The sequence below is a fragment of the Amblyraja radiata genome, chromosome 11 (genome assembly GCF_010909765.2).
Source record: "Amblyraja radiata isolate CabotCenter1 chromosome 11, sAmbRad1.1.pri, whole genome shotgun sequence".
NCBI classification, from domain to species: domain Eukaryota; kingdom Metazoa; phylum Chordata; class Chondrichthyes; order Rajiformes; family Rajidae; genus Amblyraja; species Amblyraja radiata.
The window spans coordinates 31,464,467-31,482,796 of record NC_045966.1 but is presented as its reverse complement, the minus strand read 5'-3'; the positions used below and the strand labels follow the sequence as shown (position 1 = coordinate 31,482,796).

Below are 18,330 nucleotides of genomic sequence, written 5' to 3'. Positions count from 1 at the left end.
ACGGCTGCATAATGAGCCGCTACGATATATCCACGGACTCCTACGGCCTCCTACGGACTCGTTAGGGACATTCTGCGAGTTTGTGAATCTCAGGAGAACTCGTGAATAACTCGGGAAAGTGGGACAGGACTTTTAGAAATTTGCTTTCTGCTTATCAAAAGTTTTTAAAGGGCTGAATGGTAAAATTATTGGCTTGAAAATTCCTTGACTGTAAATTGTGTGACATAAGAGCAATGGGATGAAATGTGTGTACTGAAATGTTTTGCCTCATCATAAATCAAGGGATCAGCTAGTTTTGATAGCTCAGAGTATGACTCCTATCTGTAGGGGACCCTGTATCCTGTAAAATTCAGGAAGGAATGGTCAAAGGCAGATATCATTGTTTAAAAACTGTCCAGTGTATGCAGGTGTAGGATTGAGAGGAATGTAGAACATACAAAAGTGCAGCACAGGAACAGGCCCTTCAGCCTACCATGCCTGTCCTGACCATGATGCCAGTCTAATCTAATCTCACCTGCCTGCATGACATCCATATCCCTTTATTTCCAGCCTGTTCATGTGTCAGAGGAAGTAAAGTACTGCAACAGATGGGAAAATATGTTTTTTTCTTGAAAGGTTGAAATGAGATTCAAGGGAATGAGGAATGCTGAGAAGAAATTAATGCAATGTAGCAGCATGTTTTTTGTGAACATTGTGGCAATGGCTTTGAGTAAGATGGCTGAGAAGGAGGCTGTAAGACCAGATATCCATTCCATCTGTCTTTACCTAGTTGCATAATTAGCCAATGGAAAGATTTTTGTCATTTACTGTATATAAATTAGATATTTACATTGGGGGGTGCCTGATTGCACATGTATCATTAACCCTTGCAGTCATTGGAATCTTGTAACTTTGAGAAATGTAAAGGTTCTTTTAATCATTGGAATCACTGTTGATGTAGCAATCTGTGGACCTTTACTCTACTTCAAAGTGAATAATGGGCATCTGCTATGGCGTACTGCTGTTAGTACCCTTGACCAAGGCATTTTAATTGTGCTTCCTATCGATCTTCGCTCTTGAAGTGCAATACTTCCCATGCGCAATGCAGATTGTAGGATGAAGCTTTGAAAATAGGTGATGGAAGAGAGTCATACAGCACAGAAGCCTAATTCTCCATGCTGACTAAGATGCCCATATAGAAACATAGAAACATAGAAACATAGAAATTAGGTGCAGGAGTAGGCCATTCGGCCCTTCGAGCCTGCACCGCCATTCAATATGATCATGGCTGATCATCCAACTCAGTATCCCGTACCTGCCTTCTCTCCATACCCTCTGATCCCCTTAGCCACAAGGGCCACATCTAACTCCCTCTTAAATATAGCCAATGAACTGGCCTCGACTACCCTCTGTGGCAGGGAGTTCCAGAGATTCACCACTCTCTGTGTGAAAAAAGTTCTTCTCATCTCGGTTTTAAAGGATTTCCCCCTTATCCTTAAGCTGTGACCCCTTGTCCTGGATATAAGCTGGTTTCATTTACCAGTTGTAAAGGAGTGAAGTCTAACACACTGTAACCTTTACTGAGTCTTTTATTATAGCACATGGTACACACGTCCCAGCACTGACTGCATCTAGTCTTCAGGCGTGCTGGAACCAACAGGGGGGAACAAGGGGAGGATATCACAGTTATACTGATATGGGTAGGCGTGGTTAGTGGTATTGAGGTAGCTACGTTATAGGTTGCATGCATAAACCATCTACATCCTTCCCCTTAGAAAATTAAGAAATCAAAGATATAATAGTGGCAGGGAGATTATACAAAACCTGCAAATCTAAACGAAATCACCGTAACGGTCAGGAGGTCTGACAATCCGACCCGAGCGGGTGCGCATGGCACCCTCACCCTCCCCACCCGAAAGAAGAGGAGGAGGAGCAGGAACAGCTGGGAAGGAGATCGCTGGCGGGGACGCAGCCCGGAATGCGGAAGGGGAGCCGACCGGCACAGGAGAGCCAGGGGAAGGGGACTGTGCAGGAGAGGTCGGAGCAGGCGGTGAGAGAGGGGAGCGGGAAGGGGAGGAGCGGACAGAGGTTGAGAAACCCGGAGGAGCAGGGTGAGGGGACCGCGGCGAACGGGCAGATGGGGGCACGCAGAGAGTCGAGGGGTAGTTAGTGGTTGGAGGCTCGAATCACAACCGAGGAGCATGCGGGGCCGCAGGGGGAGGCTTATGCTTGTTGACAGCCAACAGGTGCTGGCGGCTGCGGCGATAGATAGTCCCCTCAAAGTCCACCAAGTAGGACCGTGGCGAATTGTCCACCCCGACCACGGTTGCGAGTCGGGAGAAATCGGTGGAAGTCTGCAAGTGAACGACCTGGCTAGGCAGTAGAGGTGAGAGAGGGCGGCAGGACTTGTCGTGGGAGCGGCGCTGAACTTCATGCCATTGAGCAATCCGTTGCTGGACAGCAGCAGGCTGAAGGACCTTTGGCACCAAGGATTGTTGTGCGATTGGCATTGGTGGGCGAAGAACGTGTGACATCAGACGTTGAGCAGGGGATCGCATGGTATTGTCCCTGGAAATGTTACGGAGGTTTAACAAGCCCTGGTAGAAATCATTGTTGGAGAGACGAGACTGTTCGAGCAAGGTCTTGGCGCTGCGGACAGCACGTTCGGCCAGGCCATTGCTCTGCGGGTATTCTGGGCTGCTGGTGAAATGAGTGAAGTTCCACTTCGCAGCAAAAGCTTTGAACTCTGCGCTGGTGAACTGACGGCCGTTGTCGGTCTGTAAATGGACCGGGGACCCAAAGGTGGCGAAGTGTCGGCGCAGCTTACTGATGACCATCTCAGAGGTGATGGCAGGGAGAAGGTCCACTTCGAACCAGTTCGAGTAGGAATCAACCAACACGAGGTATTGCTTACCACGCCAATCAAAAATGTCTGCGATGACCAGGGCATGTCAGGGGCCGGCTGTTGCAGAAGCGGCTGGCGCTGCTGGTGAGGGGCAGGAGAGTTGCAATCAGGACAGGAGGCTACACGGGCCTTAATGTACTTTGCCATGCCAGGCCAATAGTATTGTTCTTGGGCATGTGAGACTGTGGCATCGGCTCCTGGATGCCCCATGTGGGCAGCGGTGTAGTACGAGGCATACAAGGAAGCAGGGATGACCACATTGTGACCCTTGATGATGATCCCGTCCCGGAGCACCAGTTCATCGCGAACCAGAAAGAAGGGATGCACACCCGCAGGCAACGAGGTGCGCTTGTCTGGCCACCCGCGCCTGATGACAGCAGCAAGCTGTTGCAGATCGGGGTCGTTGGCAATGTGCTCAACCAGGCACTGCAGCTGTTTGGAGGGAACAAAATTGACATTGAGAACCTGCAAATCCTCCTGTTCGTAGGGATGTCTGTCACAGGAGGACCGGGGGGCTCTGGACAGCGCGTCAGCCACGTGCATCTCAGTGCCCTTCTTGTACACGATCTTGAAGTCGAACCGCTGGAGCTGCAGCATCATCAGCTGCAGTCTGGCCAGGGCGATGTGGATTATCTTGTTGAGGATAGTCACCAAGGGTTGATGATCCGTCTCGACAGTGAACCTGGCACCGAAAAGGAAGTCCTTGAATTTGGAGCAGGCAAATACAACCGCCAGAAGCTCCTTCTCTATTTGAGCATAGCGCTGCTCGGTGTCCGTCATAGTCCGCGAGGCATAGGAAATGGGCTGCAGCGAGCCGTAATCATAGAGCTGCAGGCAAGCAGCACCGAGTCCAAAACGGGAAGCGTCGCACGTCACCACAATTGGACGCTGCAGATTGAAGAACCGAAGACTCGGTGTGCTGATCAGCTTAGTTTTGAGGAGATCGAAAGCCTGCTGGTGTTGGGGAAACCAGGACCAGGCGATGTCCTTCTTCGTCAGTTGCCTCAGAGGCGCGCTCAACTCGCTGAGGTTTGGGATAAACTTGCCCAGATAATTGACCATGCCCAGGAAACGCTGCAGGCTAGTAACATCAGTCGGGGCAGGCAGCTCGGAGATAGCGTTTGTCTTCTGCGGATCAGGTTTCAGCCCGCTGGACGTGAAAATGTGGCCAACATATGGCACCTCAGCTACACGAAACCTGCATTTGGACGGGTTAAGCTTTAGGTTGATCTGGCGAGCGCGGTCAAGAATCCGTCGGACGTTGCGATCATGCTCAGCAGCATCCCTCCCATAAACAAGAATGTCATCCACAATAATGGCACACGGCAGACCGGCAAACAGTTGCTCCATGGAGCGCTGAAACACCTCGCTAGCAGAATTGATGCCGAACGGCATTCGTAAAAACTTGAACCTTCCAAAGGGTGTGCTAAAAGTTGTTAAGTCTGAGGAGCGTTTGTCCAGAGGTATCTGCCAGAACGAGCTCCTGGCATCGAGGACCGAAAACACTGTGGCCTGACCAACCTGGGCAGCAACATCTTCAACAGTCCGCATAGGGTAGTGGGGACGTTTTATAGCCATATTCAAATCCTTGGGGTTGATGCACACCCGTATTTCATTCTTACCCTTCTTCATGGTGGCGACCATGGTGGAGACCCACTCGGTGAGATCGCTGACGGCTTCCAACACCCCCATTTTAACCATGTTGTTCAGCATGGTTTCCACCTTGTCCTTCATAGCGAATGACAACCTGTGTGGGGCACGGATCACAGGTGTGACAGAGGGGTCAGTAGAAATCTTGTACACAAGAGGCAGCTTCCCCAATTTGTCATCGAAGAGGTCGGGGTACTCGGAGAGTGGATTCAGCATCACCCGCACTTCGTGGACCACTTCGCGGTCGAAAGACACTAGACCAAGGTCCTGGCAGGCTTGATTACGCAAAAGAGTCACACAGTCGCAGTCCAGAATGAAGAACGACAGGTCACGGGATGCTTTCTGCAGCACACAATGGAAGGTGGCCCTCCCCACAGGTGTTAGTTCTTCTCCCCCATAAGCACGTAGTATAGAGCGATCAGCAGTCAACAGCTCATTATTCCTTATCTTGTTGAACAGTGATGTTGACATAACATTCACTTTCGCCCCCGTATCTAGCTTCGCAGAGAAGGACTTGTTGTTCACAGTAACGAGCACAGAAGGATCGGGGAGGCGAGATCGACTATGGAGGAGAGTGTAAATACTGGTGTCTCCCATGGAAACACTGAGCTCAGAGTCGGGGGCAGTGTCGACAGAAGACTGAGAATCAAGGTCATTATCAACCTGCTGAAGGTTGTTTAAGAATTGTCTGGAAGGTTGGGGAGCATTCCCACGGGAGCGGCATACAGCTGCAAAATGGTTCATTTTCCCACAGAAGTTACAGGCCTTTCCAAATGCCGGGCACTGGGACTGCATGGAGTGGACATAACTGCAGTTGGGGCACTTCTTGGTATTCAGGACCCGAGATGTGCGAGCGGGACGCGGCGGAGGGCGAAAATTGTCCAGCCTGCGACGGGGCACAGCGAAGCCAGTTAGATTTATGGCACGGTTTTCAGACCCCCTCAGCCCATGTGGCGGGACAACCACTTCAGCGATACGGCAGGCATGCATTGCCTGAGTTAGAGTGAGGTCTGGCTTCTGCAGCAGATCTGCACGTAGTTTCTGATCTAGCATGCCGTTGACCAGGATATCCCTGGTGAGTTGATCACGCATGGTATCGAAACGGCACCGCTGAGCAAGGTAGTGCAGGTCAGCGCTAAAACACTCAACAGGCTCATCAGGCTGCTGCTTGCGAGTAAAGAATCTAGCCCGCTCCAACATGCGGTTGGAGGGCAAGTCACAAATCTCCGCAAACCTGCGCAAGAGACATACCGGATCATTGGCAGATTCCGCCGGCTCGACGACCTGGTCGTTGTCATCCAGGACCGCTGGAGTGTAGACGAAAGCTTGAGCCCATTTCATGGCGTCTGGACCGGCAAGGTTCAACAGAAGGGAGGCTTTGACCGCATCTGGGTCATTTCGGTGCACAATATTAACGAAGTGATTGAAGTCCATCACGAAAGTAGCCAATCGTTCCGCAATGGCAGCGTCAAAGACAAGGGGAGATGGCCTTCGGCATGAAGATGCCATGACAAAATGAAATTAAACACTGATACACAAGGGAGAAATAAAAACCGATAAACAAGAGGCGCTAGGCTCACTTGCTGACACCATGTAAAGGTGTGAAGTCTAACACACTGTAACCTTTACTGAGTCTTTTATTATAGCACATGGTACACATGTCCCAGCACTGACTGCATCTAGTCTTCAGGCGTGCTGGAACCAACAGGGGGGAACAAGGGGAGGATATCACAGTTATACTGATATGGGTAGGCGTGGTTAGTGGTATTGAGGTAGCTACGTTATAGGTTGCATGCATAAACCATCTACACCAGTGTTTTATCAATATCCCTCTAAACATTTCCTTTCCATGTACCTGTCCAATTGTCTTTTAATTGTTGCTATGATACTTGCCCTAACCACTTTTTCTGGCAGCTCATCCCATGTATGTATCAGCCTGTGTGCGATAAGTTGCCCCTCAAGTTAATCTTTCGCCTCTCAGCTTAATGAACACTTGATGCTTTCTAATTCTGCCATAAGTGTTGGGGATTTGTGGGAATTTTTTTAAACTAAGTTTGAAACTCCATTGAAGCTATGGAGCAGTGCTGCTGCAGTAGAGCCTTTGAGCTGCCAAAAGTTCCAGCCAGCTTCAGTACATTTGACGTTAGGTCTGTTCCAACATGAGAATTTCCAGACTACTTGTCAGTGCCAAAGTCACAAAATCCGAGGTCTTCAGTTACATTAAGCATGTCCACACCTGACGAGGTAATTTTTCAAAGATGTAATGGAAAATTGAAATTTTTTTCACACTAACATCTAACAATAGAATCACACCACAATTTATTTATGAATTAGCTATTAACACCGTAGTTGGCTTATAGTTTGGCGACATATTGCTCTGTACCTGTGAAGATACGATTAACACCAATTTCTGAAGAATATACTTATATTAAGCAAGCTAAATCATAACACAAACTACAATCATAATGGGGGGAAAACAAGGAATAAAATGCAGGGAGCCAAGACACATCATTGATGACCAAGGACCAACCTATTAGGTTAAAGTAGATTCTTGCAGCTTAACCTTACTAAATTCATTATTGCTCTGCAAGACTTGATTCTCCCCTACTAATTTCCAGAGTAAGCTGAACAAAACATTTTAAATCTCCGCTCACACCTCCACTCAGTCAACCTCCTGTATATCGGCGAGACCAAGCACAGGCTAGGTGATCGTTTCGCTTTAAGGATAAAAACTTTAACTTCCCCTCCCATTCCCACACTGACCTTTCTGTCCTGGGCCTCCTCCATTGTCAGAGTGAGGCCCAGCGCAAATTGGAGGAACAGCACCTTATATTTTGTTTGGGTAACTTACACCCCAGCGGTATAAACATTTACTTCTCTAACTTCAAGTAGCCCTTGCTTTCCCTCTCTCTCCATCCCCTCCCCCTTCCCAGTTCTCTGACCAGTCTTACTGTCTCCGACTACATTTTATCTCTGTACCCCCCACTACCCTGACATCAGTCTGAAGAAGGGTCTCGACCTAAAACGTCACCCATTCCTTTTCTCCAGAGATGCTACCTGTCCCACTGAGTTACTCCAGCATATTGTGACTATCTTCAAAACATTTTTGTTTGATTAAGCTAAAAGTTAAGTCCCTGAAATGAAACATGATTCTGGGCATTTGTTGCCAATCTAACTGGGGTTTTTAAAACCCTTATCTCATTCTAGGTTGAATTGAATTTCCTTTATTGTCATTCAAACAAGTTTGAACGAGATTTCGTACCATGCAGTCATGACAGAAAAAAAGCAACAAAGCACACAATGAACACAACTTAACACAAACATCCATCACAATGAATCTCCAGGCTCCTCCTCACTGTGATGGAAGGCAAAACGTTTTATCTCTTCCTTGCTTGTTCTCCCGCTTTGTCGAGGCGATTGAGGCTCTCGATGTTGAAGCCCCCGCCGGGTGAAGGTAAATCCTGCGGCCGATTTTAAGCTCCGCAAACGGGCCAATCCAAACTCTGCGATTCGGGGCAGACGAAGCTGCTGTTGCGGGAGCTCCCGAAAATCGGTCACCAACCAGGGACCTGCGAGCTCCCGATGTTACCGTCCACAGGACTCGCAGCCAAAGCCTCCGAAGCTCCGAAGTCAGGTCGCAGCCACAGCGCCACCACAGCCTCCGGTCAGCCAGCATCATGATGGAAAGTCCATAGGCTCTTCCACCGGAGCCCCCAAGGTCGATTCCAGTTTGAGGCCGCCAGCTCCACGATATTAGGCCTCAGCGCAGATGGAGCCGAAGGTACGACAAGGAAAAGGTCGCATCCCCGTTGAAGGAAGAGATTAAAAAATGTTTCCCCCAACCCCACAGACTAAAACATACATCTAACAAGACAAAAAGAAAACAAACAAAGGAATGACAGACGGGCTGCAGGCGAGCCGCAGCTGCGTGGGCAGCGCCGCCACTTCCTGATTTTCCCGTGTACCCATTTGTCATGTGATGTAACAATAAAATCTTATCTGTTTTTCTTAAAGGGACTGTCAGTAAAGTACACAGATGTTGGGGTAGTGGAGGGTTCTGGGGCTGCAGCAAATTACAAAATAAAGAGGTACAGGTATGTGGCTTTGAGGGATTTGAAATAAGAGTTTTAAAATCTGTGAATGCTTAACTGTGAGTGAGTTGAATCAGCAAGTACAAAAATGACTTGGTTCAGTTAGAATAGAGGCAGCAATGTTTTGGATGAGCTTTGGTTTAGAAAAGGTGGATTGCGGCTGCCTGCCACGTGTAGGAATAGCCAAACGTGGAGGTGATGCAGTTTGACAAGACGAGGACAAAACTGACATTGTTCTTTCCACAGAAACCTTGACAATATTCATCTTACTCGATGAACATCAGGATAAACACATGGAATGAAAATTTGGGTTTCCACTTGTTGTCCGCTCAATATTTTTATTTGCTTACCACAAAGAAGTTTTATATAAAAGAAGTCCTGAACAATATAATTGCTGTTTTGACTAAAATCAAAGAATCTTGTGAATGAACTAAAGTAAACTAATGAAATGTCCTGGGCTGAGTCTTAACTCCCATAAATGGCAACAATGATATCACTAATTCAAATGAGAATTGCTCAAAACAGAAACCAGCACACTCCCAACATGGCAATACTTACGTAGGGTTTGTATTGATAATGTAACATACAATTGAAAATTCAGCATACAACATACAATAATTTCCAATTGAAATGCGTCAAGGGTTAGATGCAAAGTTTGCCCAAATGTTGTAATTAAAATGCTTTCATTTTAACAAGTAATTTGATTTGTACCATGCGCAGTTTTGTTTCCTGGTCTTGGGGAAAGCTGGGAGATGAAAGAAAGGGAGGACAGAAAACATGAAGCAAGCTCCTTTGCAAAATTGCTTGTGAGCCAGGAGGGGCAAGATGTTTCTAAAAGGCCAGCAAGCTACCTAGTACCCTTCACTGACTCGCCCTCCCTGCCGCCTGAGACATCTCTCTTTTTGACCATCGTTGGCCCGTTAATCATCATTGTGCATTTCACCAATGATGTTGACAGCAGCCTTGTACTTTTGTATACATTTATTGGACGGTGGTGTTGCTGGCAAAGCCAGCATTCATCAACCATCCATAATTACCCTTGGTGAAAGGCTGTGACTCATTTTCTGGTGAAAGTAACTTCACAATGTTGTTGTGGAAGGAGTTCCAGCATGGTTATAGTGAAGGAATGCCCATGTATTTCCAATACGGGATGATGTGAAACTTGAAGAGAAACTTGAAGAGGAAGTGGAATTATCCTGCAGCTCCTGTTCTTTTTCTTCATAACAAGGTCTGCATGTTTGGAAGGCATGGCCAGCATAGTCAGGGCAAATAACTGGCATACACTTTGTAGGTGGTGCACCTTGCAGTTAGAGAGGATGGTGGTTGATGTGCCAATCAAGTGGGCTACTTCCTCATAGATGCCCATTGACTTCAGCGTTACCAGGCTCCTTGATGCCACACACTGTTTTGGATGGTGCTGAACTTCTTTATTTGGTGCAACATTCATCCACACAGCTGGAGAGTACTCCATCACTTCCCTGAATTTGGCCTTTTAAATGTTGGAATTACTTCTGGGTGTGAAAATATGAGTCACTTGTCACAGGATACCTTGCCTTTAACTTCTTGTTGTAACCACAATATGCCATTAGATCCGTTGAGTTTCTAATCATTGAAAGCCCCAGGATGTGATGGTGTGGGACTCAGTGATAGTAGTAATATATTGTCTCAAAGTTAAGTATTTAGATTTGTCTGGCACTTCAGTGGAATGAATCTTGAGTACAACTTATCAAATTAAGTGGAACGTTATCTAGTTCACAATGCATGTGGGTGTAGATTGTGTCACTTGTTGGGCAGTTGAATATTGTACATTGGTGAAGGCACCCACTTCTTACCTTATTATGGGCTATTATTAAAGCAGAGGACAGTGATGTCCTGGTCTGGAATGATTGATTTCGAGCAGCCACAATTATTTTCCAATGAGTGAGAGAGATATGATCACATTGCTTCCAAATTGATAACTATTGACTATTGACTTCAGCTTTACCAGGCTCCTTGATGCAACACTTTGTTAACTCCTTCCTTAATGTCAAGGGCAGTCACTTTCACCTCTATTCTGATACTCAGATCCTTGGTTCATGTTTAGACCAAGATAGTAATGAGTTCTGAAGCCAAATAGTGCTGCCATAAATCTGAGCATCAATAGATTAATGGGGACTAGGTAATGTTTGATAACACGATTGATGATATCTCCTATTGCTCTGCAGATGAATGCTAGCATTGTAATTTATTGGTTGGTGTTACAGAAAGTTCAAGAGTACAGGTCTTCAGAACTATAGGCAGAATGGTATTTCGGCCCACAACCTCAGGAACAACCTCAGGAACATCCAGTGCTCCCAATTGTTTCTTGATATCATGAGAAGTGGTTCAAATTGGGTAAAGACTGGACTTAGAATTGATAGGGATGTGAGGAGGAAGCTGTGATGGATCATCCACTTGGCATTTCTGGCAGAACTTGGCTGTAGGTACTTCAGCCTTTTGCATCGACCTCACCATCACTGAGGATGTGAACGTTCTTTGTTTCTCTCATATCTCACCACCTCCCATCAGTTTGTTAATTGTCCACCACAGCTTTAGTTTTTAGCTTTAGTTTTAGATACACCGCGGAAACAGGCCCTTTGGCCTACCGGGACTGCACAGACCAGCAATCCCCACACATTAACACTACCCTACACACACTAGAGGCAATTGTTTTACACTTATACCAAACCAATTATCCTACAAACCTGTACGTCTTTTGAGTGTGGGAGGAAACCGAAGATCTCGGTGAAAACACATGCGGACACGGGGGGAATGTACAAACTTCAAGCTGACGACAGAATGTGTCAGGAATGCAGATTTTTAATCTGATCCTTTGTTTGCTCAGTCTGTTGAGTGCTGCAATTGCTGTTCAGCGCTACTGTAATTCTGTGTCCAGTTTTATCAGGTTGCCTCATTTTTAGGAATGCCTGGTACTGATCCTGGCACAAACCTCCTCTTTCCAGGGTGATCCCCTGCTCTGACTGGAATGGTGATTGTGATATGTGTACGATGAACATCCAGTTTATGGTACTCTGCAGCTGCACGGCACAAATGGATACCTAGTTCTGAGCTGCCAGCTCAGTTCTGCATGCATCTCCTTTGCATCATTTTGTATGGTACTGCAATAGTGCTAGTGTCCTCAGTGTGAAGATGAGATTTTCTCTCTGACGATTGCGCAATGATCAGTTTCTACCATTTTTGCAAATGGAGAGATGCAATGGGAAGAATGAGGAGGAGGACATTTATCTCTCATGCTTATTCACTCACGTATGTCACAGACCGAGTCTGGCAAAAGCATCCTGCAGAACTCGGGCATCTTGGTCAGTGGTGGTGCTGTCAATTCATTCACGGAGATAGATATTGAAGCTCCCCTCCAGAAGTACATTTACTTTTGGTGCTTTAATGATGTTTTCTTCCTTAGAATAGAAGGTAGTGTGAAAAAAAGAAATGGAGAATGGGAAAAAAAGAACAGTATTGATGGGAATTGTGGATAGGGTAAAAGGTGAGAGAGGTGGATGAAGGAGAGGACCCCACAAAGCTAGATTACTGGAAGGAATCCAGTTGAATGACTTTCAGACACCATTAATTGGGATTTTCTGCAATTGAAAAGGAATGCCCAAATATCATATGGGAAGCACTGATTAATCCTGCAAGAAATTCAGGAAACTTGTTTTCCAACTTCTTAACACTCACATGCACAGAACCTGTCTTTATTCCTGTCCAGTCCACCCTGAAGGAGAGAAAACTTATGGTTTCACAATATTTATTGTGAAAAATTGGAGAAGAACATATATATCAAAGATAGACACAAACGCTGGAGTAACTCAGCGGGACAGCCAATATTTTTGGAGAGAAGGAATGGGTGATGTTTCGGGTTGAGACCCTTCTTCAGACTGAGAGTCAAGGCAGAGGGAGACTAGAAGGGTAAGGTGTGAAAATGACAGATCAAAGATTAAGAGCTGTGATGTAATGACTGCATTAAATTCATGATCCCTAATAAACGAATATTGGACACAAAACAGTTTAATTATAATTTTGTAAATTAAATTATTTGAAACAAAACATAAATGTAAATGAGTAGGAAGGAACTGCAGATGCTGGTTTAAACCGAAGGTAGGACACAAAAGCTGGAGTAACTCAGCGAGTCAGACAGGTTCTCCGGAAAAAAGGAATAGATGACGTTTCGGGTTGAGACCCTTTTTCAGATGTAAATGTAAATGATATTGACATATTCTGATTTGTTAATATAATTTAGGTTGTTCAGGTATTGTATAATTGAACAAGGATGGCAGCTTCCTAACTGTCTGATTATAAACTAAAATGATTTTTAATTCAGTAGTTTACCTCTTGCTGATTCTCAGCAATTATATGCTACATTTCCCATATGGTGTAATCACATTTAATTCGTGGTGATTTTACATCATTGAATTATGTCAATTCAAATTAAACTAGGTTGCAGTTTCTGTCGTGTTATTTAGCTGAGTGAACTGATGATGTCACAATCAATAGCCACTAGGAATTAAATGGAATAATAAAAAAATTATAGGGTGTGCTTTAGGAAATGTGCACAGTTGTATTTATGCAAGGCACAATGAGTAAACAAAGCTGCACAAATGTTCTATTCCTTTGTGGAATTAACTGACTACACATTCTTAAGTTTTGTTCTTTGATCAGCAGCAAGTTGCAATAACTTTTGCGTGCCGAATTATTAGTTTAGTTTAGTTTAGAGATACAACGTGGAAACATCGAGCCCATCGTGTCCGCACCGACCAGCGATCCCCGCACATTAACACTATCCTACACACATTAGGGACAATTTACATTTATAACAAGCCAATTAACCGACAAACCTGTACAGCTTTGGAGTGTGGGAGGAAACCGAGGAACTGGGAGAAAACCTGCCCAGGTCACGGGGAGAATGTACAAATTCCGCACAGACAGCACCTATAGTCGGGATCGAACCCGGGTCTCTGGCGCTGCAAGCGCTGTAAGCCAGCAACTCTACCACCGCCCCACCGTGCTGCCCTTAAAAAAAATAAAAAAATTGTGTTGCATTCATAGAGAGCACAGGGCTGTAAATGTATTTTTGGTGCAGTACTATGATAAATATGTTCAAATCTCACCATGGTGAACTATAAAACTAGATTAAATAAATCTGCTAATTTTCAGGCAAGTACCAAAAAGATATCTGTGAAAAAGAATGTTGTAAAATCCCAATAGGTTGACCAACATGCTTCAGTGAACCCACTGACACTACCCATGAGTCTCTATGATCTGACACCATTCTGATACCATTGCTGTCCATTAAAGAAAAGATTACTGCACCTTTGAAGATAATTTAGGATGTGCAATGCATGTGGCATTACCGGTGCCACTCACCTGCTGAATGTAAGTTTCAAATAGGATTAGGAAACTATAATCATATCTGCCAATGATTGTTGGAATTGAATTTATATAATACAAGATATAGATAATTATTTTTGCAGCATAGGTTTTTGGCTTTCCAATATAACACCCGGCACAGGTTCTGTTGACTGGAATAGACTTGCAGATTCTGGTTTGACTGAAACTATTTATCTTTTACTTGCTTGGACACATGCAATTTAGACAAATGATTTAAATACCCTATCTCAGATGTAGGTTTAGTTCATGCTGTTGGTGGGGACATGTTCATATCTTCAGTTCAGTGCTGGTCAAAAAAGACCTTTATCCTCCATTTTTTAATCTACTTTCTGTCCTGTGATCATTGGTTCCTTCCTGTGAGGTAGTTCCACAGGCATCAAACATTATCTGATACTTTTGTGTACTTATATCTTGGCAAAAAATGTTAGTAGATAATTCAGATGTGGAAGTTATGGGATAATTACATTTGTTGCTTTTTTCCACTTGGGGACCATATGCACATGTCAACAAAGAATGCGGGCCAGCAAGTAAGAGTAAGATTTCATTTTAGACACAGAATGCTGGAGTTACTCAACGGGACTGGCAGCATCTTTGGAGAGAAGGAATGGGTGACGTTTCAGGTCGAGACCCTTCTTCAGACTAGAGTCAGGGGAAAGTGAAACGAGAGATATAAGATTTCATGTTGATCTTACCATCACAACTAAAGCTGCCTGAGGATAACTATAGCATCTCTTTTTTTGTCCTGGCTGACATGAACTGGCTGAGGGATTTAAACTGCAACCTGCCTAACTCGCTCGCAGGACCATGTTATGACCTTTCACTTGTTCCGTATTGCCCACCAGAGCTACGTCAACTTTAAGAAAGGAACCTTTGCAAGGTCATATCTAAACAGGGTTTTACTTGAAGTTTTATTTTGAGCAGTAGAGAATATTCACAAATAAAGGATAATTGTGGGTGGCACAGTGGCGCAGCAGTAGAGTTGCTGCCTTACAGCGCAAGGTATTCAGGTTGTAGGTACTGATTGTACAGAGTTTGTACGTTCTCCCTGTGACCGTGTGGGTTTTCTCTGGGTGCTCTGGTTTTCTCCCAGATTCCAAAGACGTACAGGATTGCTGGTTAATTGGCTTTGGTAAAACATTGTAAATTGTCCCTAGTGTAAAGGATAGTGCTTGTGTGTGGGGATTGCTGGTTGGTGCGGACACGGTGGGCTAAGGGCCCGTTTCCACACTGCATCTCTAAACTAATCTCTGAACTAAACCATGTTCAAGGTAAATCTATGCTGCTGGTCAGCAAATAGCAATGTTTGGACATAAGAAAATAAGAGTTAAAAATAAGGAGTAGGTTATTCAGTTCTCAAGCCTGCTCTTCCATTTAATAAGATAAAACTGTATTTGGTTTAAAGATACAACATAGAAACAGGCCCTTTGGCTCACAATAGTTCTATGTTATCTCACCTTCTCATCCACTCCTTACGCACTAGGGACAATTTACAGAGGCCAATTAACCTACAAACCCACACGTCTTTGGGATGTGGGAGGAAACGAAAACACCTGGAGTAAACCCACATGGAGAACATGCAAACTTTGCACAGACAGCACATGATGTCAGGATAGAACCCGGTTCTCTGGTGCTGTTGGATTTAACTCCACTTTTCTGCTTAATCCACATAGCCCATGATTTTCCGTAATCTTTTTGACTACAAGTGAACTACAATTCATTCATATTTTTAATAGCCAATACCTACAATGTAAAAATAAGTACTTGTGCAGATGAGAATCTCTGACTAACAGGTTGAAGAATTATGTTCTCCTTTCACGTTATCTTGTTACAATGAATATATGGCTACCTCAATCAATCAAATTAGTAACAAAGGGCATCACTCTCAGTTTAAGTATGATTTTCTCCATGATTCTGGCACTTCACTAGGAAATGTTTCAGCTAGATTAAAGGTTACATAGCCATACAAATATGTTACCTCAAGCCTAATTAGTTACATAATGATTTTTCAGATAAAATATACATATATTTCTTGTCAATAATATGTAAAACCAAGCAAGAAATGCTAATTATATATTTTTTCTCCCGGCAGCATAAGCGCTGTATACCAGCATCTCTTGAAGCCTACTATTCAGCACAAGACTCTACTTCCCGAGGGCGGTTCTACACAGTCATCAGCCATTACAGTCTGGCTAAACAAACCGCCTCCCGATCAGTTTCTCCATGGCTGCCTGCTGCATCTGCTGAGAAACCAGTGGAACATGATTCAAAATCCTCAACCAGTGATAGTCACTGAGCAACTTCACCTGTGGTGATGTTTTTCTAAAACATATAACCAAGTAAAGGGTGTTAAGGTTGCTAATAATGGGACCGTTGTTGCAGTTCCAAAAAGAAGCAGAATTTGGAACATACGTTAGTTGTTTCTTTTGTCCCTTGTCTTTGTTGATTTGTAATTGATTCTGAAGTTCTTTTGTACAAAGGCATGTTTGGTGTTGCTGCAGTTCATATTATTAACTCATTTTTAAATAGGTAACTAGAAGAAACATTTTGTCTATGACTTCTTATTGTTTGATTGAATTTCAAGGATAATCTCAACCAAATGTCCAGTGAGTCTCTTCTCCTGCAGACCTAGGCAGTGCGCACTTAATCATTCTTTGGAATAGAGCATTTCCCGCATGAACAGTTTAAGTGCATGAAATTTTGCACGTTTAGCTGACGTGTACACTATTAATCATATGATGTTTCACTTTCACGGCTGCACTTTTCTAGAAGTAAAACAGATAAGATAAACTTATGTAACAGAGCTTTTGGTTGAAGAGCAGTTGATAACACATTTCTCCTTCACCTGCAGGCGCTTGGGTGTTCTGCAGTTTCTGCGTTCAATAACAATGCTAATGCTTGGGAAAGGATAAAGTGATTAACTGTTGTACATACAAGTCCTTACTATTAAGGGATGCAGTATGGGGATTTAAGCATTAAATTTCACATGAATTGTCAGATGTGTAGCTGAAGCTTGGTAGAGAATTGTAATTAGTATTTAACACAAGTGCAGTACCATCTTTCTCAAGTTTTCACATGTAATATTTCATTGTCAAGTGTTGATTTTCAGCTAATGTAAAAAAAAGGAATAATTTATAACTCCTTGTGGTGTATTTCTGTCACTATCTAGCAGGAACTAAAGTATTTTTGGTTATGTTTCTTGGGAATTTTCCGATGAAGAAATAAAGCTAGATGTGTCTGACATTTTCAATCTTTTTCTGTTGGATTTTCTGCTGTTCACAAATAAAACAAATTGAGCAAATAATTTATCATCCACTTTTATTGACTGTGGCTACACTGAGTGACTGTGCATTTTTGCAGTGCTATTCATATCTGATCTTAACTGCAGTTCATCAGATACATCAAATGCAACTAATTTTGCTGAAAAAGACAGTTGATTTGTATTTTCACCAGTTGTTTTCAGGTCTGAGAATAGTAGCGATGAGCCTATATAAGAATACAGGGTACTTGATGAATTCTTGATAATCCTTTTATCCATCTTTTCTCAAAAATGGGCAATACATACATTCTTAATAGAATCATTAGATTGCCTTGCCATCAAAGGAGCACATTAGACGCATCAAATCTTTTCTGGTTCCAAACAGAGTAAATTCATCATTTACAATACCCCTGCAGTTCTCCCACGAGTACCTATGCTGTCTACTACTGAAATGCCTGATAAATTCTACTCCTATTTCCCTTCCACTAAGTAAGATCTAGATAATAAATATTCACTGCATAAAAATAAGGATTTTCCCCACATCCTGTATTTTTGCCAAACATGTTAAATCTGTGAACCTTGTTCTTTCCATTACCTCCCAATGGAGTAACATACATCATCATGCTCCATCTAATTCATTTAGAATCTTGTGTGCCTCAATTAAATATCTTCTAAACATCTTCTGTTCGCAGGAGGATGATGTCCAACCTTATGGTTGGTATTCCTCATCCCAGGAATCATTCAAATAAATCTTAGATGACCACAATGCGAAGCAATCCACCAGTTACAACTGAACCAACGTTCTAATGAATCAAGTTCAACATAACCTTAGATAGACACAAAATGCTGGAGGAACTCAGTGGGACAGGCAACATCTCTGGAGAGAAGGAATGGGTGACGTTTCAGTTTAAACCATCATCTGCAGTTCCTTCCTCCTCAACATTACCTTCCTGCATTGTACTCCAGCCTGTTTATGGAAAACAGGATTCCAAGATGTTTTATTAATAATTCTTACAACACGCACTTCC

The 18,330-nt window shown here is 43.8% G+C and overlaps 1 protein-coding gene across 2 annotated transcripts in view; it reads left to right on the top strand.

The window, feature by feature from the left end:
- The window catches only part of nsg2 (neuronal vesicle trafficking associated 2), an 82,230-nt gene extending 64,883 nt beyond the window's left edge, over positions 1–17,347 (top strand). For both annotated transcript variants that reach the window (XM_033029628.1, XM_033029627.1), the window contains exon 5: positions 16,136–17,347. In XM_033029628.1, the coding sequence (XP_032885519.1) occupies positions 16,136–16,339 (204 nt within the window). In that variant the 3' untranslated portion in view covers positions 16,340–17,347. The remainder of the gene's footprint in view (positions 1–16,135) is intronic.
- Positions 17,348–18,330: the final 983 nt, after the last annotated feature.